The 25,168-nt window shown below is 39.8% G+C and overlaps 1 protein-coding gene across 6 annotated transcripts in view; it reads right to left on the minus strand.

Moving 5' to 3' along the window:
• EXOC4 (exocyst complex component 4) overlaps nucleotides 1-25,168 on the minus strand; it is a 754,775-nt gene that overhangs the window by 720,295 nt on the left and 9,312 nt on the right. For all 6 annotated transcript variants that reach the window (XR_012002627.1, XR_012002626.1, XM_026010860.2 and 3 more), the window contains exons 2-3: nucleotides 12,018-12,207; nucleotides 902-1,096 (exon numbers count right to left, since the gene is read on the minus strand). Coding sequence is in view for 4 of the 6 variants with exons in the window: in XM_026010860.2 (XP_025866645.1) it covers nucleotides 902-1,096; nucleotides 12,018-12,207 (385 nt within the window). In the remaining 2 variants the exon portion in view is untranslated. The remainder of the gene's footprint in view (nucleotides 1-901; nucleotides 1,097-12,017; nucleotides 12,208-25,168) is intronic.

A 25,168-nucleotide genomic window follows, 5' to 3' on the forward strand; every position in this document is an offset into this window, starting at 1 on the left:
CTGGGCGTGGAGTCTGTTTAAGATTCTCTCTCTCTCTACCCCATGCCCCCCACACCACTCATGCTCACTTATTCTCAAAAAAAAAAAAAAAAAAAAAAAAATTTAAAAACTGAAAATAAAATGGTTACTGTGAAAAAAAATTGGAGAAAGGAAAAACAAAGAAATTTTATGACATTAAATTTTAATACTTCTTTGTAACAAAAGGCTTCATAAACAAAGTAAGAAGATATATTACCAACTAGGAGAAGATATTTCAAATACATCTGACAAAAGATTAGGATCCAGAATATACAAACAACAACAAATAGGGAAAAAAAGGAACTTCCAGGAAAGGTAGCTCATATACTCACTTCTTTCTAGAGGTAACTGCTCTCCCTTCCCACCCCACTCCCCAGACCCCCACACCCCACATACACATAATTTTAGTTAGAAATGACAATCATAGTACTCAAGTTGGCACAAACCTAGACCTTACCCCCTTATTTTTTATTTAAAATTTTTCCTCTGAAAGCTGTAAATATGTAGGCCACAGCCCACACCTCTTCTTCTCTCCCAGACACCCAAACCCAAAATCTGTGTCTCTCATGAATAAATAAAATCTTTAAAACAAAAACAAAAAAAAACCCACCTCTTCTTACCATGCCAACATAATTTAGGTACTAGTTTCTTATCATTACATGACTTGCCATTCTTCCGAAGGCAGATAATACATGAAAAATCGCCTACCATTTCAAACACTGGAATTGGGAAGAGAACCAGTCAGGCTTCACCTGCAAAGGCTTGTGAATCCCGAGAGGACAGTTTATAATGTGCTACATGAAAGACAGCATTCAGGGAACAAGAGTAGGGCCTTTCCCATCCTAGCAGAAAGAACCATTAGCGCCGCAGGCTCTTTTCTCACCAGCATGTCGGTGGCACTGAGATAGTGCTTGCTGACCATGCACTGTTCCAGTTTTTGAGGCACTTGCTTGATGTTCTCAATTTCATCCAGCAGATTCAGGACATGCTTATGCTCAATTCCTTCAATCCACAACTTCCGAAGCTCATCCCTTTTGCAATGCAACAGCATCTTGCATGAAAGCAGATTCTCTTTCACCTACAATGAAACAGATTCGACCTGATGTCAGTCCAAAGTCTTGCCATCCTAAACTTATCATCTAATTAGTAGTCTTCATTAGTGTCACTAGAAGTAAACAGTTCCTAATTCCCCCTTCACTCACTTCTCATAGTGAGTCGGCTTGCAAAATTCTAATCCTGGTTCTGACATGGACTCACTTGGATAGGTCTGTCTCTACCTCAGTGTATATGTGCTCTCCCTTGAAATGAGAAAACTACTCCCAACCTACCTTTGGGTGAATCTAAAACAGTTACTTAGGACATAGAGCACTCTGAAAATATGTTAAAGTATCTACCCACTGATCTTAAAATATCTAAAAGAGAATCCCTCATAGAGTCCATACTATTAATCCTTCCCTGTTCTCTGCATGTTTCCCATTCAGCTGATAGGTCACTTGGACCATCCTACATCTATAACTTGGTTGAAGTTCAGAGCCAAGGAACTGTGCATTCATATCAACTAACATGAAAATAAGCCCATGTTCCAGAAAAGGGCACACATCCAGAGATAATCTCAAAATAAAAGGAATTAGGACATACCAAGGATTTTTAGATATTAAATAAGACAATCTCAAACATTCTCATAGTTTAGTGACCAGTATGGCACAGCCCGACAAAAAGAGGAGGAACAGGCAGGGGTACTCACAATGTACATTTTCATATTCATAATTAAGACTTTCCAATTTTTGTGACATGAAATAAAAAGAATCATGACCTTTCACAATTCACAGAGCTACTTTCATATACTTTTGACATTCCTTACATGTATTGTTATTTAAATTAGAATTTCGTATTTGTTTACAGTTTTGTTTTATTAATTTTTTTAGAGTTGGGGGGGTGTAGGGAGGAGAAGGAGAGCAAGAATCTCCATGCCCAGCACAGAGCCCAAAGGGGGACTCGATCTCATTACCCTGAAATCCTGACATGAGCCAAACTAAGCCACCCAGGCACAACTCCCCACCACCTTTTTTCTTTCTTTCTTTTTTTTTTTTTTTTTAATTTTTATTTATTTATGATAGTCACAGAGAGAGAGAGAGAGAGGCAGAGACACAGGCGGAGGAAGAAGCAGGCTCCATGCACCGGGAGCCTGATGTGGGATTCGATCCCGGGTCTCCAGGATCGCGCCCTGGGCCAAAGGCAGGCGCCAAACCGCTGCGCCACCCAGGGATCCCACCTTTTTTCTTTCTTAAGAGAAAGAAAGAGTAGTTGTTTTGTTTTTTGTTTTTTGTTTTAGGTAAAATTTATGAATACATGTTAGATGTACTATTAGATGTATTTTAGCAAATCCAAGACACCTGTATAATTCAAACCATCAACTATAGAACATATACATCACCCTAGAAAGCTTACCACGTTTTTGGTCATTGAAAATCCATCTTCAACAAGATTTGCTGAGGAGGTGCACACACTCATGAACATTATACTTCTGGTGATTATAAAACTACATCTCAACATTTTTCTAACACACATGGAAAATATGAAGATAGAATGCTAAGATCAGAATGTTTTTTGAGAAAGCATCTACTCTATTCCTATAACTTTAGGACAATACCTAATCCTAATTCTAAGAAACTCCAATGTAAAAAGAATCCTAAATAAGGAGATTTTGTAATCTCTCTCAATAAGCACAGAATGATCATTAGCTTTCAGGGGAGACATAGACCCCTTTGAAAATCTACTGAAGATGGTCCTAATTGCCTCCACTCCTTCCTGCAGTCCCAAAGTGATTTAAAAAAAAAATCTGCTATGCATAAAGCACCTAGAAAAGAGAACAGAGAAGAGGGAATGGCACTTTTGAAGTTGGCAAGAAGTTGGAACATGGGTAATTTAGCAGAGGAGAGCAATCTGAAAACCTCAGCATGGAGTGGGGTACCTCCATTGACAAAGAGGTACCAAGAACATGGAAAGTGGGAAAACAGGGCTAACTCCTTCCATATTTTGAGCCCTGGATCCTCATCACACCACCCAGATGGAAAAATCCTCCCCCCACCCCCCGCCCTGCCTCAACTACTGGCCACATAGAATGTGTATGACCTGGAGATCAGAAAAGATCTGGGATGAGGGGAGGGCGTGAGGCACTGGACAACAAATCAAAAATGAGACCCAAGTGGGCCTATGGAACAGTAAATTCCTCAGCCCCCTCCAGAGCCTCGGCCTCCTGCTAGGGTTGCTTCTAAATACACTCAGCTTGATTTCTAGCTCCAACACAGGAAGCGTAGGGCTTTCCCTGGGAAAGGTGACCAGGCAAACAGACCTAGAGTTAGTGACATCTGAAGTTTCACAAAGGAGACTGCTAGGTCCCTGCCACTCATCACTAGACGAGGCCCATAACATGCTCTGAGCTTCCAATCAGCTCTGTATTGCCTCACTCTTCCACCAGACAGCCAAAGAAAGCCTGGAATATGCAAAGTCAGGCACCAAAACAAACAAAAAGAAAAAAGAGTTGGGGGGCAGAGGGGGTGGGGCAGGACAAAAACTATGCAGGAAACAGAAATTTTTAAAACTACAATGAATATCCCTTAGGAAAAATAGGAGGAGGCACTAACATTGATGAAACAAGAATAGGATGCTATAAAAAAAAAAGGAGAATCAAAACAACGCTTGGAAATTAAAACATGATAGAAAAAAATCCAATATAAAGGTTAGAGGGTACCCTTGAGAAAATCTCCAGAGAATAAAACAAACAAAAAAAAAAAAAAAAACAAGAGATAAAAGATAAAAAGAAAATGAGGGGGATTGATCCAAGAAGTTCACTATCTGCCAAATAGAGGAGTTCTAGGGGAGGGAAAATGAGACAAATGAAGTGGGAAAAAATATCAACAAAATAATAAAAGAAAATGTCCCAGGAGACATGTGTTTTTAGATTGAAAAAGCACACCAAGTGTTCAAGAAAATGGAGTGGGGAAAGACCCAAGCCGGGGCACATTATCCTGACACGTAAGGACACGGGATAAAGAGACAATCTTAAAAGCTTTCACGGGGGTTGGGGGTGGGGGTGTAGGAAGGAACAGAATCCATACAAAGAACTGTGAATCAGAATGCATCAGGCTTTTCCCAATAGGAGCACTAAAAGCTACAAGACAAAGGAATAATATAGCTTCAAAGTCCTAAGAGAGAATCCTTTCCCCGAAAAACTATCAATCAAGTGTGAGGGAAGAATAAAGACATATTCAGACATACAAGCTCTCAAAAAAATAAATAAATAAGCCTTCTATGCACCATATCTCAGCAAGCTAGTGAAGAACGTGCTCCATCAACACAAGAGAAAATCAGAAGACAGAAAACACAAGATCCAGGAAAGGGGAAAACCAAGGCAGAAAACTTCTGCCTTTCTGCAGAAGAAAGGCAACAGGAATATTCAATCATTAATCGCAAGGAAAACAGCAACAACAAAATTGCTCAAGCGCACACAGTATGCTGGATGGCTGACAGGTAAATATTTATGTAGTTTTAATAAAATAAGCACCATCTATTTAACCAAAAACTAGGATACAAGCAGAGAGAGAGAGAGAGAGAGGATGAGGGAGGAAGATGGGGTGAGATACGGCAAAGAGTGAGAGAGGGACCTATATCCTCATCTTCCATAGCTGCAAGCTCATATACCATGTCTAAAATAGAAAAATCAAGAATAGTGTAAGCATTTTACTATGAGTAAAAGTCAGTGCCTTTAAAGTTTTGCAATTTAGACTAGGGAAGGATGAGATCAGGAAGTAGTGGTTTTTATTATCACTTATGGTTTTTTGACTTTTTAAATTTTTAATTGGAAGTATAATTGACACATAGTATTGGTTTCAGGTATACGGCACTGATAGAAAAGCCATATAGATTATAAAATGCTCACCATGATTAAGTGTAGTTATCACTGTCACCATACAAACTTAATTACAATATTACTGACCATATTCCCCATGTTCTACTCTTCATCCCTACAACTTATTTTGGAAGTGTGTATCTCTTAATGCCCTTTATCGGACTTTTTAAACATATTTCTCAAGGATATTCCTAGATCCTCTTGGGAACTCTTGGTCTCTGGGCTAGAACTCCAGCTATTATATCCATTCTCTCTCAAATCTTAGTTAAAATCTGTTAGAATTTGATTTCTAATGTTCTACTCTTCTCGCCTTGGTTCTGTAATTCTCAGATTTTTCTTTTGTTTCACGGTTACTAAGGAAATTGTTAAAAAATAAATGCTATGTCACGCAACACCCAGCTAGGCTCTCAATCAAAAGAAGGGGGGATAAACTTACTGAGAGTCAGGAAAGCTTGGCAAACTCCTTTTGATTGGAAAAAGAAAGGCAATTATGCCATTTCACACTAGGATATATACAATATAGTCAGCTCACTTCTCATTCTTGCTTACTGCATGGAGGCAAACTGAAAAGGAAGATAGAATTTGTGTCCATGTTGAGGGGTAGGGAAGATGATATTAGGCTGTGTGGAAAATGAACATCACCAAAATTATTCCCTGAACTAAGTTATTAGCCAAAGCTGCAGACATAAGGAGCTACAAGAACTTTTAATATTAGATTGCCCTGAGGCTTCGGCTCTTTGATGAGAAAGTCAGTTATGAAGAAATGTTATTTTAAAACTTGGGTGGTGGGGGGTGGGGAATACTACTCAGCAATAAAAGAAAAGAAATCTAAAGAATCTCAGAAATATTTTGCTGAACAAATGAAACCAGATACAAAGAAGTACAGACTAAAGTTCTGGAACATACAAAAATAAAAAATAATCAATAGCGAGGGGATTCAAATCAGTAGTCGTTTGGAGCAGGACATGGAGAGGGGTAGGGGACAAGAAGGGGAACATGGAATTTTGACTCCAAGGAAGGAGGGAACTCTCTGGGGTGGATGGGAATACTTTAAAGGATGTGTACATTTGCCAAAACTCATTGAACAGTACCCTAAAATGCTGCATTTTACTGAATGTAAATTATAGTTCAATGAATGCTTTTTATACAGGGAAGAGAGAAACAGCATGATATCCATCAATGAATAGCAATAACTAAAATGTGAGAATGGGACCAAGTTATGCCTAAACTGCTATTTCTCGATGTGGTGACAATATTTTAATTCTATTCTACTGAATTTATCAGGATCATTAAGATTGAAAACTAATGTTACTGTTTCTTCCTGAAATAAATCTATAGTCAAACAATTCAAGTCAAGACATTGAAACCCAAGTACAGAAGTCCTTCTTCAAACTCAAGTTTCCTTTGCTTCTTTAGACTTTGAGTAACTTCACAGTTTGCTCCTGATAACCTGTTTATAGCCACAACAAGAATTTGTTTCAATATACAAGAACCTCCAGCCACTCTAGTTAGAGCGTATCAGAAAAAGAGAAAATAAGGGGTGCCTGGGTGGCTCAGCGGGTTAAGCGTCTGCCTTCAGCTCAGCTCATGATCTTAGGGTCCCAGGATCGAGCCCCGAGTTGGGCTCCCTCCCTGAGTCTGCTTCTTCCTCTCCCTCTGCCCCTTCCCCTGCTTGTGCACTCTCATGCACGCTCTCTCTTAAATAAATAAAATCTTTAAAAAATCTTAAAAAAGAGAGAAAGAGAAAATTAGGGTAACAAGCCCCACAAGGGTTATTGTGAATGAGTAGGTGAGATGATACAGAAAGCAGAGAAACAGCTATCTGCAGCCCTGCCCTGGGGAAGATAAAGAGAAGAAAACTACTTAGGGCCTCTGAGTAACAACGTGGGTGCATCTGTGAAAAGAGGAACAGAGATATATATGTAAGAGGCTGATGGATACAGGCCTCATGTCATCAAAGTCAATGCTTTTCTGATTTTGGTCAAGGATAATGGGAGGAGGGAATGCCTTTGGGTGTGCATATTATCTGTAATACAGCACAACAAATATGCAAGTGCCCCACTGAAACTACAGGCTAGAAATATTCTATAAAGTTCCCCATAAGCAAAAGATGGTAAATGAAAAATAATGTAACAGTTGATGTTACTCTTAATTCTCAAAGTACAAAACTTATTTTCTCCTCTGTAGTTAAAAATCTACATATAAACAGGTTCATGGATATTCTCCTAACATGTGTCCAACCCAATTTTTTCCATTGTGTTACAGAAAGTGCCTGGAAGCAGTGACGTGCAGAAACACTACTCACTGTTCTGTTTTAAAGCCCCAGAGGGCACTTGGGTGGCTCAGTGGTTGAGCTTCTGCCTTTGACTCAGGTTGTGATCGTGGGTCCTGGGATCAAGTTCTGCATCAGGCTCCTTGCAGGAAGCCTGTTTCCCCCTCTGCATCTCTCATGAATAAATAAATAAAATCTTTAAATAAAAAATAAACTCCTTTAGAACTACAGATCACTTTTAAATTACCCCAAACTTGTATGCTTTTGTTCCTTCCGGTGTTTTTGTTTCTTTGTTTTCTTTAGCTGCCATTCTAAGGTCTTAAATTCTCTGAGAGTCTCCACTGAACCTTTCCAAGGGCAATACTTTAAATTGCAGAGTCTGGATCTTGTACACAAATACAGATAGTGTTAAACTTAATGGAAACATTACCTCATAGTTCTTGTGACAGCATTCATGCACTCCACTGCCTAGACTTTAAATTATGCCATCTCATTATTGCCCACTGTTTAGCATGTCCCTTTCTAGGCTTTTCTTCCTTTATCATAGAAGCAGCCAGGATTTTTCCATCTTACCTATGAGCTGTAAATAATTTCCTACCACAACCATGTGACTTTTTTTTTTTTTTTGTATGAAGGTTACTCTTTGTTCTCATTCTGCCTCTCAAGGTATGCTTTCATATAAAAGCCACAAAATGATTTTAAATGTTAAGTAATGAATGTTGCACTACTCAATGATTAAGCCCTTAACAACTTCATTTGAATAATCACATATAGTTATTTCTAATTACAGGCAAGAAAAATGAGTTAAGAGCTTGATCTAGTACCAACAGGGCAGCTGAAATTGGGGTGATATGTAAAGTGTGCACATTCACAAAAGAGACAAGTATCTATCTTCTCTTCAGCCTACCAGCTCCTGTGATAAACATTAGACAGATATTTAGTATCTTTAAAGAAATCTGATGTCCTGTCATCCACCCTCTAAAGCACAGAGCAAACACTCAAATTCAAAGACAAACAAGTATCACCTATGCTGCTCAAGTCCCCAGGTGTGCCCATTCATAGGCATCTATTTTGGCTGCTACTGTAATAGTCATTATTATGAGATACTGTCAGAACCTATGGATTCTGAGGTTTTCTAGTACAGTGACCTGTCATTTTGACTGCTATCAATATGTATTCAACAGTACAGGATAGCCTAAATAATTTTGATTATCCACATTACTTGACCTGATCAATCATACATACTCTTTATTTACATGTTTGGTTTTTTTTTTCTTGAACTTAGAAAAAAATTCCCAGTAGACTTGACTCTCTGGGAAAAGAGTCAACTCTATCTGCCATCTCATTATCCACAAAGACTTAGATTCTGCCAATATAAAGCATATATGAAACTATTATCATAATGGGAAATATCAGTAGTTCTGTGTTCTCAAGCTTTCAAAGCATGAATATGAACACCTTTACCTGCCTTAGTCCTCACTAAAATCTACTCTGTATAGCAGCTAGCGTAGCCTTTTAAAAATGTTGTATCATGCCATTCTCACATTCAAAAGCTTCTTACAGTGGATTCTCACCATACTCAAGAGTTATGAACCAAGTCCTTATAGTCACCAAAACCCCACATGACCTGACGTACTCTCTACACCTCACCCACCTGCTGTCTCTCCAGCCACTCACCTCTCTCTCCATCCCATTTTGCTCCAGCGCCATTGGCATCCTGGCTGCTTCCCCCAAATCCCTATTATGTCCTTGCTTCAGGACCTTTCTGCTCCAGCCATTCCTTCTTCCCAAGGTGCTTCTCCTGACTCGCCCTTACTGCCTTCCGATGTTGGCTCAAGTGTAACCCCAGTCAAGCCTTCCCTCACTGATGCATTTAAACAGCAACTCAAATCCTCCCTTCCTTGCTTTTGGTTTTCAAAGTACCGCCTGTCTTACCCCATTGTACCACATTTTACTAATTTATAGTGTGTCTCCCTCAACTAGAATGTCAACCGGGATGTAAAGTCCAGGAGGCCAGGAATTTGTCTTATTCACTTCTATACCCCAGAGCCTAGAGCAATGCTCAGCACCAAACAGACACTTCACACAGGGACTAAATACATGTAGTTAAATATCACCTACTTTGTTTTCCTGTCTCCTCCCACGGTATGTGAGTTCCATAAGGACAGGGATAGATGTCTGCCATGGGTATAACCCCAGCAATTAGAACAGAACACGGCACACAATTAGGACTCCACAGATATTTGTTGAATGAATCATCACTACGTTCTTTTGGCAAGAGCAGAAAGAAAGTTTCAACTCACATCTGCACATTCTCACTATCTTGCTGGATATGAAATAAAATAATGTAGCCTCAAGATGATTCTATCATCCCCATTTTTACTTTAAAAAGATACATAAACTAAACACACCTATATTTTGTATATAATCCAAAGCACAATTAAAATCCAAAAATGGGGATGCCTGGGTGGCTCAGTGGTTTGGCGTCTGCCTTTGGCTCAGGGCATGATCTCACAGTCCCTGGATCAAAACCCACAGGCTCCCTACATGGAAAATGCTTCTCCCTCTGTCTCTGCCTCTCTTTCTCTCTCTCTGTCTCTCATGAATAAATAAATAAAATCTTCTTTAAAAAGAAAAAAATCCAAAAATGACAGGGAAAGATCAGTAAGAAAACATCAGTGTTTCCTTGGTGATAAGAAATAAACTTTCACAGTACAAAACTGTCAAAATATACAACAAAAACAAACTCACTTTCATTCCCCCCCCCAACATTTTTTTCTCCCATTTAGTAATTATTAGAGGCTTTTATGAAAGGAGCTCTGGCCCTTTCTCTTCCCAATATTGAGCTAATTCATAATAGAATTATGTGACATTTTACTGTAAATGCCTAATGTACTTTTCTGTCTGATGTAATAAACACAAAGTTTTCTTTCTGTTTTCTTTTGCTCAAAATTCCAGCGTACTTAAAAATGAGGGCAGTGAACAGACTGTAGTAAGCCAAAAATGAAATAATCAAGAGGAGACTCTTTTTCAATACCAGCCAACACTGTCTGGGCAAAGAGGCTATTGACTCCAAGCGATAGGGAGTCAAGGCAGAAACCACCACAGCTTTCCCCTGACATTAGGACAAAGTCCTTTCAGCCAAGCAGACTAATCAGAAAACAGGAATACCAAACCTTCACCCTTACTGTGATTAACCAGGGTAAAGCCAGAAGGTTTTACTGACTCCTCTTGAGCTTTAGTATATTCAGTCAAAATGGACTACAGCTTACTTTAAACTGATCTATAGTTTTACCTCATTTCACAGATAAATCCACAGGACGAACTCACCATTTATAAAGGCTAAGAATTACCATATTCCTTTTGAAAATGCCCAGTTAATTTTACAATGTAAAAAGGTCATCAAATTCCTTCAAAAAAGGTTAAGAGCTTGCTGATTCTCAAATGGTACTCTTAGAGGCTGGAACTCACATATCAACAGCATTTTTAGAAGAATGACTTATATATCAGCTTAGAAAATCACAATAAGATCCAGAAGACAGCCCAGAGCATATGTAAGCAGTTACTGCCAGGCAGGTGCAGGGAATTCACCAACCAACCAACAGCACAGACGGCGCATTTCGAATGGTTCACGCAGCCCTGTGGCCACAGTGCTGCTGGAGGTGCAGCTGCAGAGCTTTAAGGAGGGGACCAGGCATGAGGCTTGGCATCTCTGACCCCAATAGCACACAAGGGGCAAGTATTATGTCGGGGTTCCACAAGATAGCTCATTTTAAGAAGGGAGACTACTGCCTAAAAGGTATCTGAAAACCAGCAGCAAGGACCTTAGAGTTATGGAGACCAACATTCAAATCCTACATCTGCTGAGGGAGAAATGGTCATGCCTAGCCAAGATGCAGTGCTAAATGGTGGCAATTACTATTAGCAGAGTGGTACTAAAAGGGATTAAAGGAGTGATCCTCAAAACACACAGCCAGTGACCACAGGACTGTGCTTTGAAGGTCAGTTCATCCCTTGGCCAAAAGTAAAAATACACCTTATGAGCCCACTTTGTCCTTTAGACAGTAAAGACATGGTAGCCAGGAACCAAGAGCATTTCAAGGACCTGCTATGTAAGGAGGTGGGCAGGGATAGAAAGATGTTAAGAAACAGAAAGAGGGAGAGGAAGAAAGAAAGAATGAACAAGAAATTGCTGCAAAATACATGGAAAATGACAAAACAGAAGTTATTACATGCTTATTACAACTAAGGAAGGATTTTCAAGAATTTCAGTAACATAAATACATGTCTCAATCACCTGTAAGTTAGGTTTTCTTGTCCAAATCACAGCTAGAATGCCTAATGACTACACAGAAGTCACAACCAACTTCAAATGAGGGGACATAAAGCTGAAACTTCAAAAAAATGTTTCAACTGCTACAGCAATACACACATGCACACACATACACAATGTGGAACAGGAACATATTAAATACACTGAATACACAGAAATGGGAGCCTCTAATAGTAAGAGGCTCTAGAGTCTTAGAACAGCTCCCCTTTCCAGTGTCCTCATGTTGGGTCCATGTTCCCCAGGTCCTTTCCCATTGCAACAAGTAGCAGCAGAAGCCAAGGATAAGTCACAGGAGGAGGCGAGCCTCGGATACCCTCCGTGATCCTCCTGAGCCAGGCTTTCCAGACACTTGCAAAATTCCCAGAAAGTGTCATTATACGTCACTCGCTAATAAGGCCAGTCACCACTATCGTAGCACCTATACACGCTACAAGCCTGGGGCCTGACGGTAGGTACAACAATCACAAGAGGAAAAGAAGGCCCACCTGCTTGATTTTATTTCGAGAGTTGGTGATACGCTCGGTGATGCTCTGGTACGTGCGAATGGCTGTCGTCAACTCTGTGTAGTGCTGCACGATCAACTCATCCAGGTCACGGTCACACTTCTCATAGGCTTCTTCAAGACGCCCTTTCTCATTTTCTCGGTCTTCCACATCATCACTGGTAGACAGAGTTCTGGTGAAGATAGAGACTGCATCAAGCTCAATGAAATTTAAAAGCAAAAAAGTAAAAGGAATTAAAACGCAAGCACACACACCTCACGAATTCAGTAGGAAATGAAACAAGTCACTCAGAAAATACAAAACCACCTTCCTAGTAAATTCCAAGAGCCCATCTAAGTGGATTTGTTGGCTGCCCATCCAAAGAGCCCTGCCATCCAGCTTTCCTTGGCGTACCGATTTTAATCAGAGAGCAGGTGCCACTACTCTGCCAGAGTCGGGACAGATCCCAAATTGCCTAAGTGAATTCCAGTCTCCATTATTGGTGACAAGTCTGGCCAATGAGACCTAAGGACTTCTAGGAGTAATTTTCTTGCAAAATTAACAGGAAGCAAGACCCTTCTCCTGACACTGGATATTGTTAAACAAAGCTAAGATACTCAAATATTTCACCCATCTTCCAATCATGGAAGGGAAAATCAAGAGAAATGCCAGGCTACTGCACTGATATCATTGGGCCACGAAAGCAGCCGACCCTAGGGCTGCTTTCCCTCAGGACTTCTCGTTAGGGGACACAGGAAGTATCCACTGTGTAAGTCACCCTCAACCAGTCTTTTATATAAAGCTAAAAGTACACTACCAATAAAATTACTTATACACTGAGGAACTACATTCCAAATAGCTCATTTAAATGAACTAAATTTGGTACAGAGCCCCCAGTGGCCTGGAAATAAGGTCACATCAGTACTAAAATACGTTACAACAGCAATAATATAAGCTATACTATAAGACAATCCTTACTTTTACCATTCTTCCAACAGCATTAACAAGACTGATATGAGTCAACAACAACCAGGGAATGAGACAGATACACTTATTAAAAATCTTTCAATAACTTAGTTTGATACATGGGCCACAGATCTTTGCTTCTTTTATTATCTTTTTGGGGTAATTTCTTTCTTTCTTTTTTTTTTTTTAGTGTTATAATCAGTAATAAAGAAACCTTTTTCTCTTATCTCTTGGCTGCAGTAATTTAGAGTTTCATTAAATTCCCTCAGATTTGTCAGCTTATATACATTCAGCATAGCTTATTTCATTTATCTTTAATTTAGGGAGGGGGTAGTTTAGGCTTTTGATGATGGATGCAATCAATTATAAGTTCATCATTAAAACTGCTTTCAGAGATGGTCTATCAGTGAATCAATCACATATCTACTTCCATATATTCACAAGCAAAATACCATACAATGGTTTTTCCCCCACTGTCATTTACAGCAAGAGATCTTAATTCATGAGCCACGTAATATATAAACCTTCCTTCTCAATTTAGAGGGAGATTCAGCAGGCCACTCTTTGAAATCAATCTAACCTCTAAGAAGAATTTTGTAAATTTGTTACGGATGCCAAGAGACCAGTTCTGGCAGGAAGTGGTAGGAAAGGGGATGGAGGAAACAAGACAAGAAATAAAATGAAGGAAAATGCAAAGCCTCTAAGGGTTGTGGGGTGCACTCAGGAAAGCAAACCACTAGGAACCCCAAGACTTGGAAGTAGGCCTTTATCATGCCACATCCTGTGTCTTCCTCTGTCAACTGGCGATCCTACATCAGACTACCTAGCTCCAAAATTACTTTCAGGTAGAGAATAGTGCACAAATATTTGGCTAATAAAATAAATCAGAATGGATAACCTAGGAGAAATATGGTTTCAAAGACAGAGCTACCAATATCACTTGCAATATTTGGGTACAGGGAGCTAAGTGTGCCTTCCTATTGTTTCTATGCTACATAACTTTGCTCTTTAAATTTGAAACCTTCCAGGCTGTTAATCTAAAGAAAAGCACAATCAGAAAATGCCTTCGATTTATCAACTGTCCCAAAGGGAAGAGTTCCTTGGTATTTACCTCTGATTTCCCCTTCTAACAGCAAGCAGCCACGGATTTGTCAAAGCTACACTGGATCAGTTTGCCCATCTTTACAATGCTTTGATTTCCTCTCCACCCCCATTTGTGGAAGGAAACATGCCAAACATTTCACATTGTTTACATTAACTAGGAGAATTACCATTAAAGAAAATGTCAGGCCCAGAGAGGACACCTTCTCGGGCATCAGCTGTCACTGTAACACATTACCACCGCATTAGGAGTTATTTACGAAATAGAAAGGGCTACTAAAATGAAGATTAGAAAGTAAATTGGGTCTACAGGGGTTTTTAGCTCCTGTTTTCATTTTTAGGGAAAATATTTGTATAAGGATAGAGCCTGTGCCAGGTTTGAGCTCCTTTAATTTCATTCTCTTAATGTAAACTGGGCTGAATGATGGTTTGCCTTTAGTTGGAAATAGAGAATAAAACCACCAAATTTTTGTTATTAGAGAAAAGAAAGGCAATAAGGTTAATAATAGCCACAGATGCTGCCAGCAGCGCTGTACACTTACAGAACGTATGCTGAATCCTCCTGACAGCCCTTAGGAGTGGTATTATTCTCCTCCCTTAATGTTCTGAATCCTGGCTCCACCACTTAGTACCTGTATGAACTTGGTCATGGCATCTCATTTTGCTCATCTGCAAAATGCAGAGACTAAAGATATAGTACTTACAGAGCCACTGGTGAGAATTGAGGGAGATCCAACAAGGCCTGGGGGATCATTAGCACATAACAAATGGCGATGGAGGTGGCTGGCTATCACTGTCACCAGTAGTAGCAATAAGAGCAGCAAGGGCAATAGCAGTGTTCCACGATGTCATGCAAAGGACATCCTTTGGAGACAAAGGTTCAAATTCTATCACTCCCAAAACACTAGAGCATTTGGCGCTGGGCATGAGATTTAACCTCTCTGGCTCACTTACTCCTCTGTAATGTCAAGAACTGCAGAGAGTCTGAGATTTTATCCTACTCACAAGCTAACAAGTTATCCTGACTGAGTTTCACAGATGCTGCTTACAAGACACAAAACAAAGGACTTTTACTCACAGCACAGCATGTAGCAGGAGCACCAACGTATCTGCAGCAGGCCCCCACCCGGGCTTCATAGCAACTGGACCCAACTTTGTGCCTGTACATGCCGTGAGTGACTAGAGAGGAACCTGAATGTAGGAAACTCCATCTTTTATACTGGTCGGTACACATGCCTGCCATTCTTCTACACGGAGAGAATATATCTATCTTCCAAGCATCCAAACACATCCTTGGCAAGCCAATCTGAACCAAAGGGCATGCAGTGCTTTGCTTATAGGAACTTCAGAAACAACCCTCCCGAGGAGAATGGCCCCCCAAAATAATGAACTGGAATCCCCGGGGTTCCTTCAGAGACTGCATGGTGTCAAGCAATAATAGACATTATCTCCAACCTCTGTTTTCTTTTCTGCAAAATAAGACCAGAAACATGCAATGTCTCCTACAATAAGTATCTGCACAATGAATGAACGATACCCCATGAAAGCAGACTAGAAGTCTAAGGAGAAAGTTTTCATGCCTGCTGCCGAAAGGCAGCAAATTTCAATATGGAACTATCTTATGTTAAGCCAGTCACTTGACCTGAACTGAGGGCAGGATAGAAAAAAACATGAGTTCACCTTGCCAGCCAGGTCAGGAACCTCTCCCCAGCCTTCTAATAAACCTCTGGGAGATGGAAAGCTCACTAGTTCACAAAGCCATTCACTGCAATTCTGAACAGCTCTCCTTGTTACAAAGCCTTTCATGAAAATAAAATCAGGCTCTTTAACATTTCTACCCATTGATCCAAGTTCCACCTTTTTTCAGTTACATAGGTCTATTCCCTCTTCCGTACAATTTCTCTTTCAACAGTAAAGGGCTCTCAGTACTTCCTTCTCAGGTTAAACATCTAACTGCTTCAACCGTTTCTCCCACAACATGCCTTCCATGCGGCCCACCATCCTCGTGGACTTCCTCTGAAGTCCTGTCCAAAACAGCTAACACTCACACAGAACTTACCGTATGCCAGACGTTAGTCTAAAGGGTTTATGTACAATAATTCGTTTATTCCTGACCTCCATTAGAGGTAGGTACCATTATCACCCCCCTTTTCACAAACAGGAAGCAGAGTTGTGTATTGGAGGCATAGAACTTTTAAGTAGCAGAGCCAGGCCTCCAATCTGAGCAGCCTGGCCCTTCAGAGCTTCCCCATCCTGCTTCTCAAGATGTAGTACAAGGACTCAACACAACATACTCCTAATACAGTCTGGACAGTCCAAACAGGAAGAAGTTTTAATATCCTATATAACACAGGCACTATATTTTTTTATAATTGGCCTAAAACCACATCACATTTTTTTGTAAATATTGAGTCCATAATTCTGACAGTTATGACAGATGAGTACCAGCTTTCACTCATCTACTTGGGAAGTGTTCAAACTAAATACAGAAATGTACATGCATCCTTGTGTCTTACATTTGAGAAAGGGAAGATGAAAGTGAAGCACAGAGTATCAGTTAGTGTCCATCATATGCCAGAGAATGTGCTAGCTATTTTGTACACATGATCTAAGATAATACTCAAAAAGTCTGGCAAGGTGGTATCACCACCCTTCTTACGGGTGAGGAATCAGAGGAATAAAGAGGTAAGGAAACTTGCACCCACACACACAGCTAACTGGGAACTGGACTTGAAGCTAAGTACACCTGACTTCAAAGCCCATGCCTTCTCCACTATGCATGTTAGAAACTCCTACCTCTTTTGCCTTCAGCATCTTCATGCTCACATGTGAAGAGAAGAGTAGATGGCTAGAGATGTAGACAGTACTAAAAAAGCTAAATCCTCTAACAGTCTTGAGTCTGGACAAGAAGCATGAGCTTGAAGACATGAGCAGAGGAGAAAGATTTGAAGTTGCCACCCCAAGATGCATTCGTTATTGAATCACTTATATATTTCCCCCAATCTCTACCTGAAAACCATTAAGATTTACAAACTATTGTCAAGTTCACAGAAAAACATAAAAGCATACACTAAATTCTAGTTAAGCCAGACACAGAGACATTTCTGGATCACCAAGATTTTTTCACTAAGACAGCTCTGGCATTTTGCATGATCAATTACATCGCTAACCAAGGAATTTATTTACCCAATGGGCTGAAAGGACTACGGTACACATGCTACCTCTAACAGCACCTAGTAGGAACACATGCTCTACGATTCTAGTGAACTCATAGCCATCAGCGCCAGGCGAGCCTTACAAACAAGCATTTAACCCAACATATGTAACTGCAGATCTAAAACTGAATTTGTCAGTTTCCTTTTTTTATACCAGCTTTTGTATTTCAGTCTAGCCAGTCAAGTGTTTTGAAATGAAAATAACTGGTCACCATCACTGACTCCTTCTATGGAGCAATTTTGCCTTCACCATGGACTTAATAGAGTCATGAAGTCCAGACAGAGAAAGCACACAAAAGTCGATAGTACTCTTAAAAAAGTAAGATCAAATAAAAGAAAAAGCACACCTATGAAAATAAGGTTAGTCACCCAAAGGTAACCCATCACTCGAGAAATAACAACCTTCAGCCAAAGACAAAATGAAAGGATGCAAAGAGAACACAAATCTAAAACTGCCAATTTGGTATATATCATAACTTTCTGACTCCTCTCATCATACACGTCAACCGTGAGGCATTTGCAACTTCCAAGCTCTTTAACCTTGGGCCAGTCACTTAGCTTATGTGTGTGTTTCTTTCCTTGCCAAACAGAGGACAGTAAGTGCCTGCCTCACCAGGTGGTTGTGATTGGCAAAGTACGTGAAAGTGCTTCTTAAAATATAAAGTACCCCTGATGTGTGTGGGCTGATACATTGTTAGGAACCAAATAAATCATCTGTGAATCACAACACTGTTAGCCCAAGCCTTCCCTATTCGAAAGTTCCTGAAGGTATTTATTCACAAACTGAGGTCAGACCTTTTCTTTATATTCTTACAGTGCCTGGCACATTAAAAGTGCTTAGGGAAGCTAAATAATGAGCAGCAGCAAGATGCAGGCTCTGAAGAGGTCACAAAGGACAGTTCCTGCCTTAAGAAACAATTGCTACTAAATTATCTCACACAAAGAAGTGCCTGTCCAAAAACCTCTAGGAAAGAACAAACAATAGTTACCTCAACCCTATTCAGTTCATTTAGTCATTCAACAAAGTTATTAAACACCTTGCACTTGGCAGGCAAGTTCTAAGCAGCTAGACATAGAGCTGGGAATAAAAGCAATCCCTCCCTCAGAAAGCTTACATCTAAGTGAGGAAGCAGGAAATGCAAGAGAAATCTACAACACATGCAGGCCAGGAAGAAACAAGTATGGAAAAGACAGAGGCCAGGCTGGAGAAGGGGAAGTATTTAACACAAGGAAGCCAGAGAAAACCTCCCTGATAAAGACAGCATTTGAACAAAGCTTTCTAGGAAATGAGGGGGAGAGAGGTGGCACTGTCTGGACAAGCAGATTTCGGAAAGAACAGAAGATGCACAGGCTCTGAAGCAGGGTATGTTTGGCCTGTTGAAGGTACAAGGAATGGCAAAGAAGTCAATGTGGCTTAGGAGAAGCAAAGAAGGGGACAGTGATAGATCAGGTAGGAAGCTGGAAGCCAAATCAGGTACAGCTTTCTGGACTTTTACTTTAAAAGCATTCTTTGATGCCACCGGGGGGTTAGCACCCAGATAAAGAGTAACAACTTTCGGGGTGCCTGGAGGGCTCAATGGGAAAAGGAGGCAACTCTTGATTTTGGGATAGTGAGTTTGACCCCACGATGGGTGTAGAGAAATAAAAGAAAAATAAATAGGGGTGCCTGGGTGTCTTAGTCAATCAAGCATCTGCCTTCATTCAGCTCAGGTCATGATCTCAGGGTCCTGGGATAGATAGAGCCCTTCATCGGTCTGTCTGCTCAGTGGGGAGTCTGCTTCTCCTTCTCCCTCTGCCTGCCACTCTGCCTACTTGTGAATGCTCTCTCACTCTGTCCAATCAATAAATTAAAAATCTTAAAAAAGAAAAGAATGACAGCTCTCAACCAGTTTTTAATAATGAATACTGAAATGCAAATATTCAACAATATTTCAAGTTTCATTTTACATCTATCCAACCTCTTTCCAAAAAAGATCAGAGATCATTTGTACAAGAATATAGATAATACAAATGAGAAAGTGAAACTAGTTAAGGTGATATGGGATAAAATGATGCCATACAAATGTAGGACACAGGTATGCAGGGCATGTGGAAAAACACAGTTGACAAGAAATAAGCCCTCAATCTAACTCTGAGGTTCCTAGTCATGCAAAAAGGGAAATGTAGCCAATTAAATCACTCTCATTATCAACAAGATGGATTCCAGTTCCTTCACTGAGGAAGCAAACTTTAAGCTACTCCTAAACTCTAAAAGAAATCTTTAACTTAAAACAATAAGGAAGACAATATGCAATATAGTAAACGAGGTCCTCAACCACCTTCTGAAAACAATAAATTTTGCATATTCATTTCTTGTAAGTTCCTTCCAGAAGAGAACTTTAAAATGCAACTCAGACTGAGAGATTGTGACTCTGAACATAGTCCAAGCATGAAGCTTTTCCAATGATACATTTTCATCTCAGGATGGAATTTGGGGAATTTATAGGATGAAATGAATCAAATCATGTTTCATTAACTTCTTCCTCTCAGCAAGCCCTTTGATAGTTCAAGCTGACCACAGAGCGAGCAGTCCTTTGAAGAGCATCAATAGTACAAGTATTTGGTATCAGAGGGTTACCAGGGGACTGTTAAATACTATAAGCCAGAAAAGCATGTAGAAAGGTTGGCAACCAATTGTGGAAAAATTAACAACCTGCCCAGGGCTCTAGCCTGAGCCTCAAGATCACCCATAATAATGATAGACTGTCACCCTGGAAGGATTTTGGGGGTATTTTAACAAAGTGATAACTCTCCAGAATACCACCTGTTATAGACTAAATTGAGACACATCCTCCTACCACTACCAAATTTATATAGAAGTACTAACCCCCAATGTGACTCTTTGGAGATTAGGGTCTCAAAGGAAGGTTATAATGGGTGATGCCTCAATGACATAGAATTGGTGTCCTTATAAGCAGAGAAAGAGACACACAACAGCCCTCTCTCTTTATATACTCACAGAAGAAAAGCCATTTGAGGACACAGCAAGAAGGTGGCCATCGACAAGCCAAGAAGAGAGGCCTTCCCAGAAACCAACCTGACTGGTACCTTGATCTTGGACTTCTAGACTCCAGAACTGTGAGAAAATAGATTTCTGTTTAAGCCACCCAGTCTGTGGTGTTCTGTTACGGCAGCTAGAGCCGACTTATACACCACCCCATAAAACACAAGCAGTATTATTTTGCTTGGCTAAAATCTCAAGGCAGATGTTATTGGTCATGCCCCTTAGCCAATAGCAACCCAGATTCTCAACAAAACCTCAAGAATTAACTGCTTAATACAGCTTCAGATAACTAAACTAATTAACCTGCTATAAGAAATATTTAATGCAACACACCTGAATTTTGGTGACACCTGCAGAACAATTAGCATTAAGTCATGCTATCTGAAAACAGTTAATACTCTTAATTCTCTACTAAGAGCATTCCTTGTTGGTATCCAGTGACCCCTCTTCCAGGAATAATAAAGATTAACAAAACAATTAGTGTAAATCCCTTCAAACAATTCAGAAAAACTAATTACAAGTAAGGTCCCACAAAAATCACTTATCAGGAAGCTACAGCTATTCAAAGCACAATCTACACTAGGAATCAAATCTCAGTGACACCCTTTCTAGGAAATACTTAGAATAGGCCTCTTACAGAATCCAGAGGTCCTCCAGCCCCTGCACTTTTTTCAGGTACCTGAACACCTCAACCAGTACCACCTTCTGTGTTAGGGCAAATCTAATGAATTTGTTTAGTCACATAACGGAAAGAGCACCAGACAAAGGGTCCTCTTTATTTACAAAACCTTCTAATATGTTATCAGAAGGCAAAAATTGAGTATTTTTAAACCCAAATACACAAGGGTTAGTTTCAGACCCTCATTCCAAATAGGAAAAAAAAAAAACCTATTAGCTTAGTGAGCTCTCCAGAACATTCATTTTTGTTACTTACCCCATTACAGAAACAAAAAGTCTAAAGCAGACAAGATTCTTGAATACGTGAACCCCATTTTCTTTAATAAACTGTTCTTAGGTTAGACTATTAGATCTGCTTAGCCTTTATTTCAAAGCATAAGAGTAAGATTTTCCTTTCATTTAAAGCATGAAACAGCCAACCTAAATGCCTGACATGGGCACCTGGGTGGTTCAGTGGTTGAGCATCTGCCTTTGGCTCAGGTCATGATCCCGGGGTCCTGGGATCAAGTCCTGCATCAGGCTTCTCACAGGGAGCCTGCTTCTCCCTCTGCCTATGTCTCTGCCCCTCTCTCTGTGTCTCTCATGAATAAATAAATCTTTTTTTAAAAAAAGAAAAGAAAGAAATGCATGACAGTAACATGGCAGCACAGAAACTAAAGACAGTTCTAGGGGCACCTGGGTGGCTCAGTCAGGCATCTGCCTTCATTTCAGGTCATGATCCCAGGGTCCTGGGATGGAGCCCCATGTCAAGTTCCCTGCTCAGCGGGGAGTCTCCCCCACACACACACCCCTCATGCGCACATGCGCATACACAGGCTCTCACTCAAACAAATTTAAAAAATAAAAAAGACACTTCTAGGTATGAGTAGAGAATAAATTCAAACAAAAGGGGAGGAAAAGATATCACCAAGAATATAAATACTAAGAAATTGAGAAGGTCTTGAAAGCCTATTCTACTAAGCAGAGCACTTTGTATATGATGATTCATCTACAATACTTCCAATGAATTAAAAAAATATGAGAACCTCATAATTCTGAGTTTGCGTGGAAAAAAATCACATTAAATGTTTGAGATGTGTATCGCTATATAATCACATAAGATATGGCTTCACTCAAAGCATAACCAAATCTACATTACACTTTTTAATCCGATTTTATTATATTCAATTATACACTGCAACTTCTTGTTTCTTAATTATGTCTTATTAGATCCCACAAAATACAAGATAATCCCATCCCAATTGATAACAATTCATGATGACAAGTCCTTCTGAAAAACTTTTCTGATGCATAAAAACAACATCCCTTAATTCACTACAAAGATTCACTTAATATCAAGTGACAGTAAACAATTTCTGCTTTAAAGTCAATTGAAAATTCACTGGTGTCTTGCTTCAGACAGTACTTAGGGCTAATTACTCAACCCAATACATGCAGTTTTTCAGTATTTCAATTAACTAAATCATACAAAATACTTCTGGGGACCAAAAGCTCTAAGTCTTACAACCAACAGAGAAGGCCATTGTCTGAAATTAGGTAAAATCAGCCTCACTACAGCATAAAACTGAGTCCGGGATTGACAGAGTCAATTTAAAAATCTACCCCCTACCTTTACTTAAGGGAGGTTACCTCTTTTCCCACTACCATTTAGAGCTTCACATCCCCCTTAAAGCCTTCTCCACAGTGAGCTTATTTTTCATCTCCAGGGGAATGTTTTAGTACTACAACACTATTATGGCATTTGGTCTTTTTTTTTTTTTTAGATTTTATTTATTTATTCATGAGAGAGAGAGAGAAAGAGAGGCAGAGACACAGGCAGAGGGAGAAGCAAGCTCCATGCAGGGAGCCCGATGTGTGACTAGATCCTGGGTCTCCAGGATCACACCCTGGGCTGAAGGCAACACTAAACCACTGAGCCACCCGGGCTGCCTGGCATTTGGTCATTTTAAAGGCGTAGACTACTTTCTAATATGGAGCTTCCAGTGAGTTCCTCAGAAATCCTATTTTAGAGGACAACAGTAGGTGTTGCATGGTATTAGGCTATCTTGGAAATTCTGGACTACACAAATTGAAACAAGTTTCTTAACTGCAGACATCCAGGAGACTTTAATACATTTGTGTGCCAGGTGTTCTAGGAGGGAGGGCAGAAGCTGGGTGGGCAAGACATGAAGATTATGTAGTAATTCTCTACCCTCTCCCCAGTCCATAAACACACACATACATTTTCATGGAAATTTTTAAACACATACAAAAACAGACTCCTCAAATAACCCAGCTTCAACAAATATCAACACATCCCAGTCTTGTTTCATCTATACCCTAACTTCAACCCTCAACCCGTTGTTTTGAAGCAAATTCTAGACATATTTCTATCAGTATATAGTTCACCATATATCTCAAAATAGTCTTATTTCCAGTATAATCTACATAGCATTATTTCGGTTCCAGGTGTCCAATATAGTGATTCAACAATTCTATACATGACTCAGTGCTCATCACAATTACATGTACTCTTAATCCCCTTCACCATTTTCACCCATCCCCACCCGCCCACCCCTCTTGGCTCTGGCAACCACCTGTTTCTTCTCTATAGTTAAAAGTCCGTTTTGTTGTCTTTTTCTTTATTCATTTGTTTTGTTACTTAAATTGTAAAAAATAGCCAGGATACCACTGTCTCAGCTTTAAAAAGTTAATGCTCATTGGTTTATTTCTCCAACTAAAATATGTCCAAATGACTACTCAAATACCCTGGTAATTCTGTTAAACTGCTCCAAAGTATTCTGCTCAGGTAGGTCAGATGGTGAATGAGAGTCTGCATTTTTTTTTTTTTTTTAAGATTCTACATTTCCTGCAAGCTCTCAAGTGGTATTTTGGGTATAGAATGATGTTTCCCATAATATTTAGCACAATGACAGGCACCAAATTTTAAATGGAAAACACTTTTTGCATTATACACCACTTTATTTTTTGCTAAGGCTTTATAAAAATCTTTGAAACAATAAAAGATCTCCTAAGAAACTTAAAATATTAAGTTTTCCTACCATGTCAAACAGTACACGAGAACTTTCCTGTTAAATGGTGAGTTCCCATTGTTTTTCTTTTTTTTATTTAAAGATTTTATTTATTTATTCATGATAGAGAGACAGAGAGAGAGAGAGAGAGTCAGAGACACAGGCAGAGGGAGAAGCAGGCTTCATGCCAGGAGCCTGACGTGGGACTCAATCCCAAGACTCCAGGATCACACCCTGGGGAGAAGGCAGGCGCTGAATCCCTGAGCCACCCAGGGATGCCCCCCCCTATTGTTTTTCAAGGCAAAATTCCCAAACATATAAAGGACTGGCTACTAAAAAGACCAGAACTCATTTCATGGCTTGGAAGCAGTTAAAAACGTAAGGCCCAGCAGAGTACAAGACCAGAGGGAGCAAAGCTCACAATTGCAAACTGAAAAAAAGCAAGCACAGACTGGAAACCTCCAAGTGCAGGCAAAAACAAAATGCAAAACAAAACCACCACCAACAAAAACAATCCACATGCTGTGCTACCCAAAGAAAACCAATTACCAGCTATATGAGAGCTGAGGCTACAGTGAACAGTACTATCACAGGAGAACAAACTTTTTTTTTTTTAAATAAATAGTTTTCTTTAAATAAATAGACGCAAAATAGTTCCAAAGTACTTCTAGGACTTCTGAAAGGAAAGTCCCTGGAAAAATACTATCTGAAGTGGAAGTTATTGAACGGTTTAATTAAATATTCTGCAAAATACTGCAAAATCAGAAAGGCCATTAGGACCAAGATACCTAGTTCACTCTCATGCCAGAACTTTATACCCATCTGATTACTTTATTCTTCCTCTCTGTGAATATGCAACTGATGAAATCTGACCAATGAAAATTAATCTTTAAAGATATTTTTCAAAATATGAAGCACTGACAGACTTCTGCTTCTGACCTAGGTGAAATAACTAGGACTAGATTTACCCCTAGCATCTGAAAGTAACAACCACCAAAGACAACGATTTCAAAACCTTCAACATTAAGTCAGTTAGAGTTTGCAGGGCAGGTGGAGAAGAAAAAGTACAGCCCACTCTGGAGATCTGTTAGAAGTGCTCCCTTAAAGCTTCAGCTCCCTATCGTCAGCCCATGCCTGAGA

This window comes from Vulpes vulpes, chromosome 7 (genome assembly GCF_048418805.1).
Source record: "Vulpes vulpes isolate BD-2025 chromosome 7, VulVul3, whole genome shotgun sequence".
NCBI lineage: Eukaryota > Metazoa > Chordata > Mammalia > Carnivora > Canidae > Vulpes > Vulpes vulpes.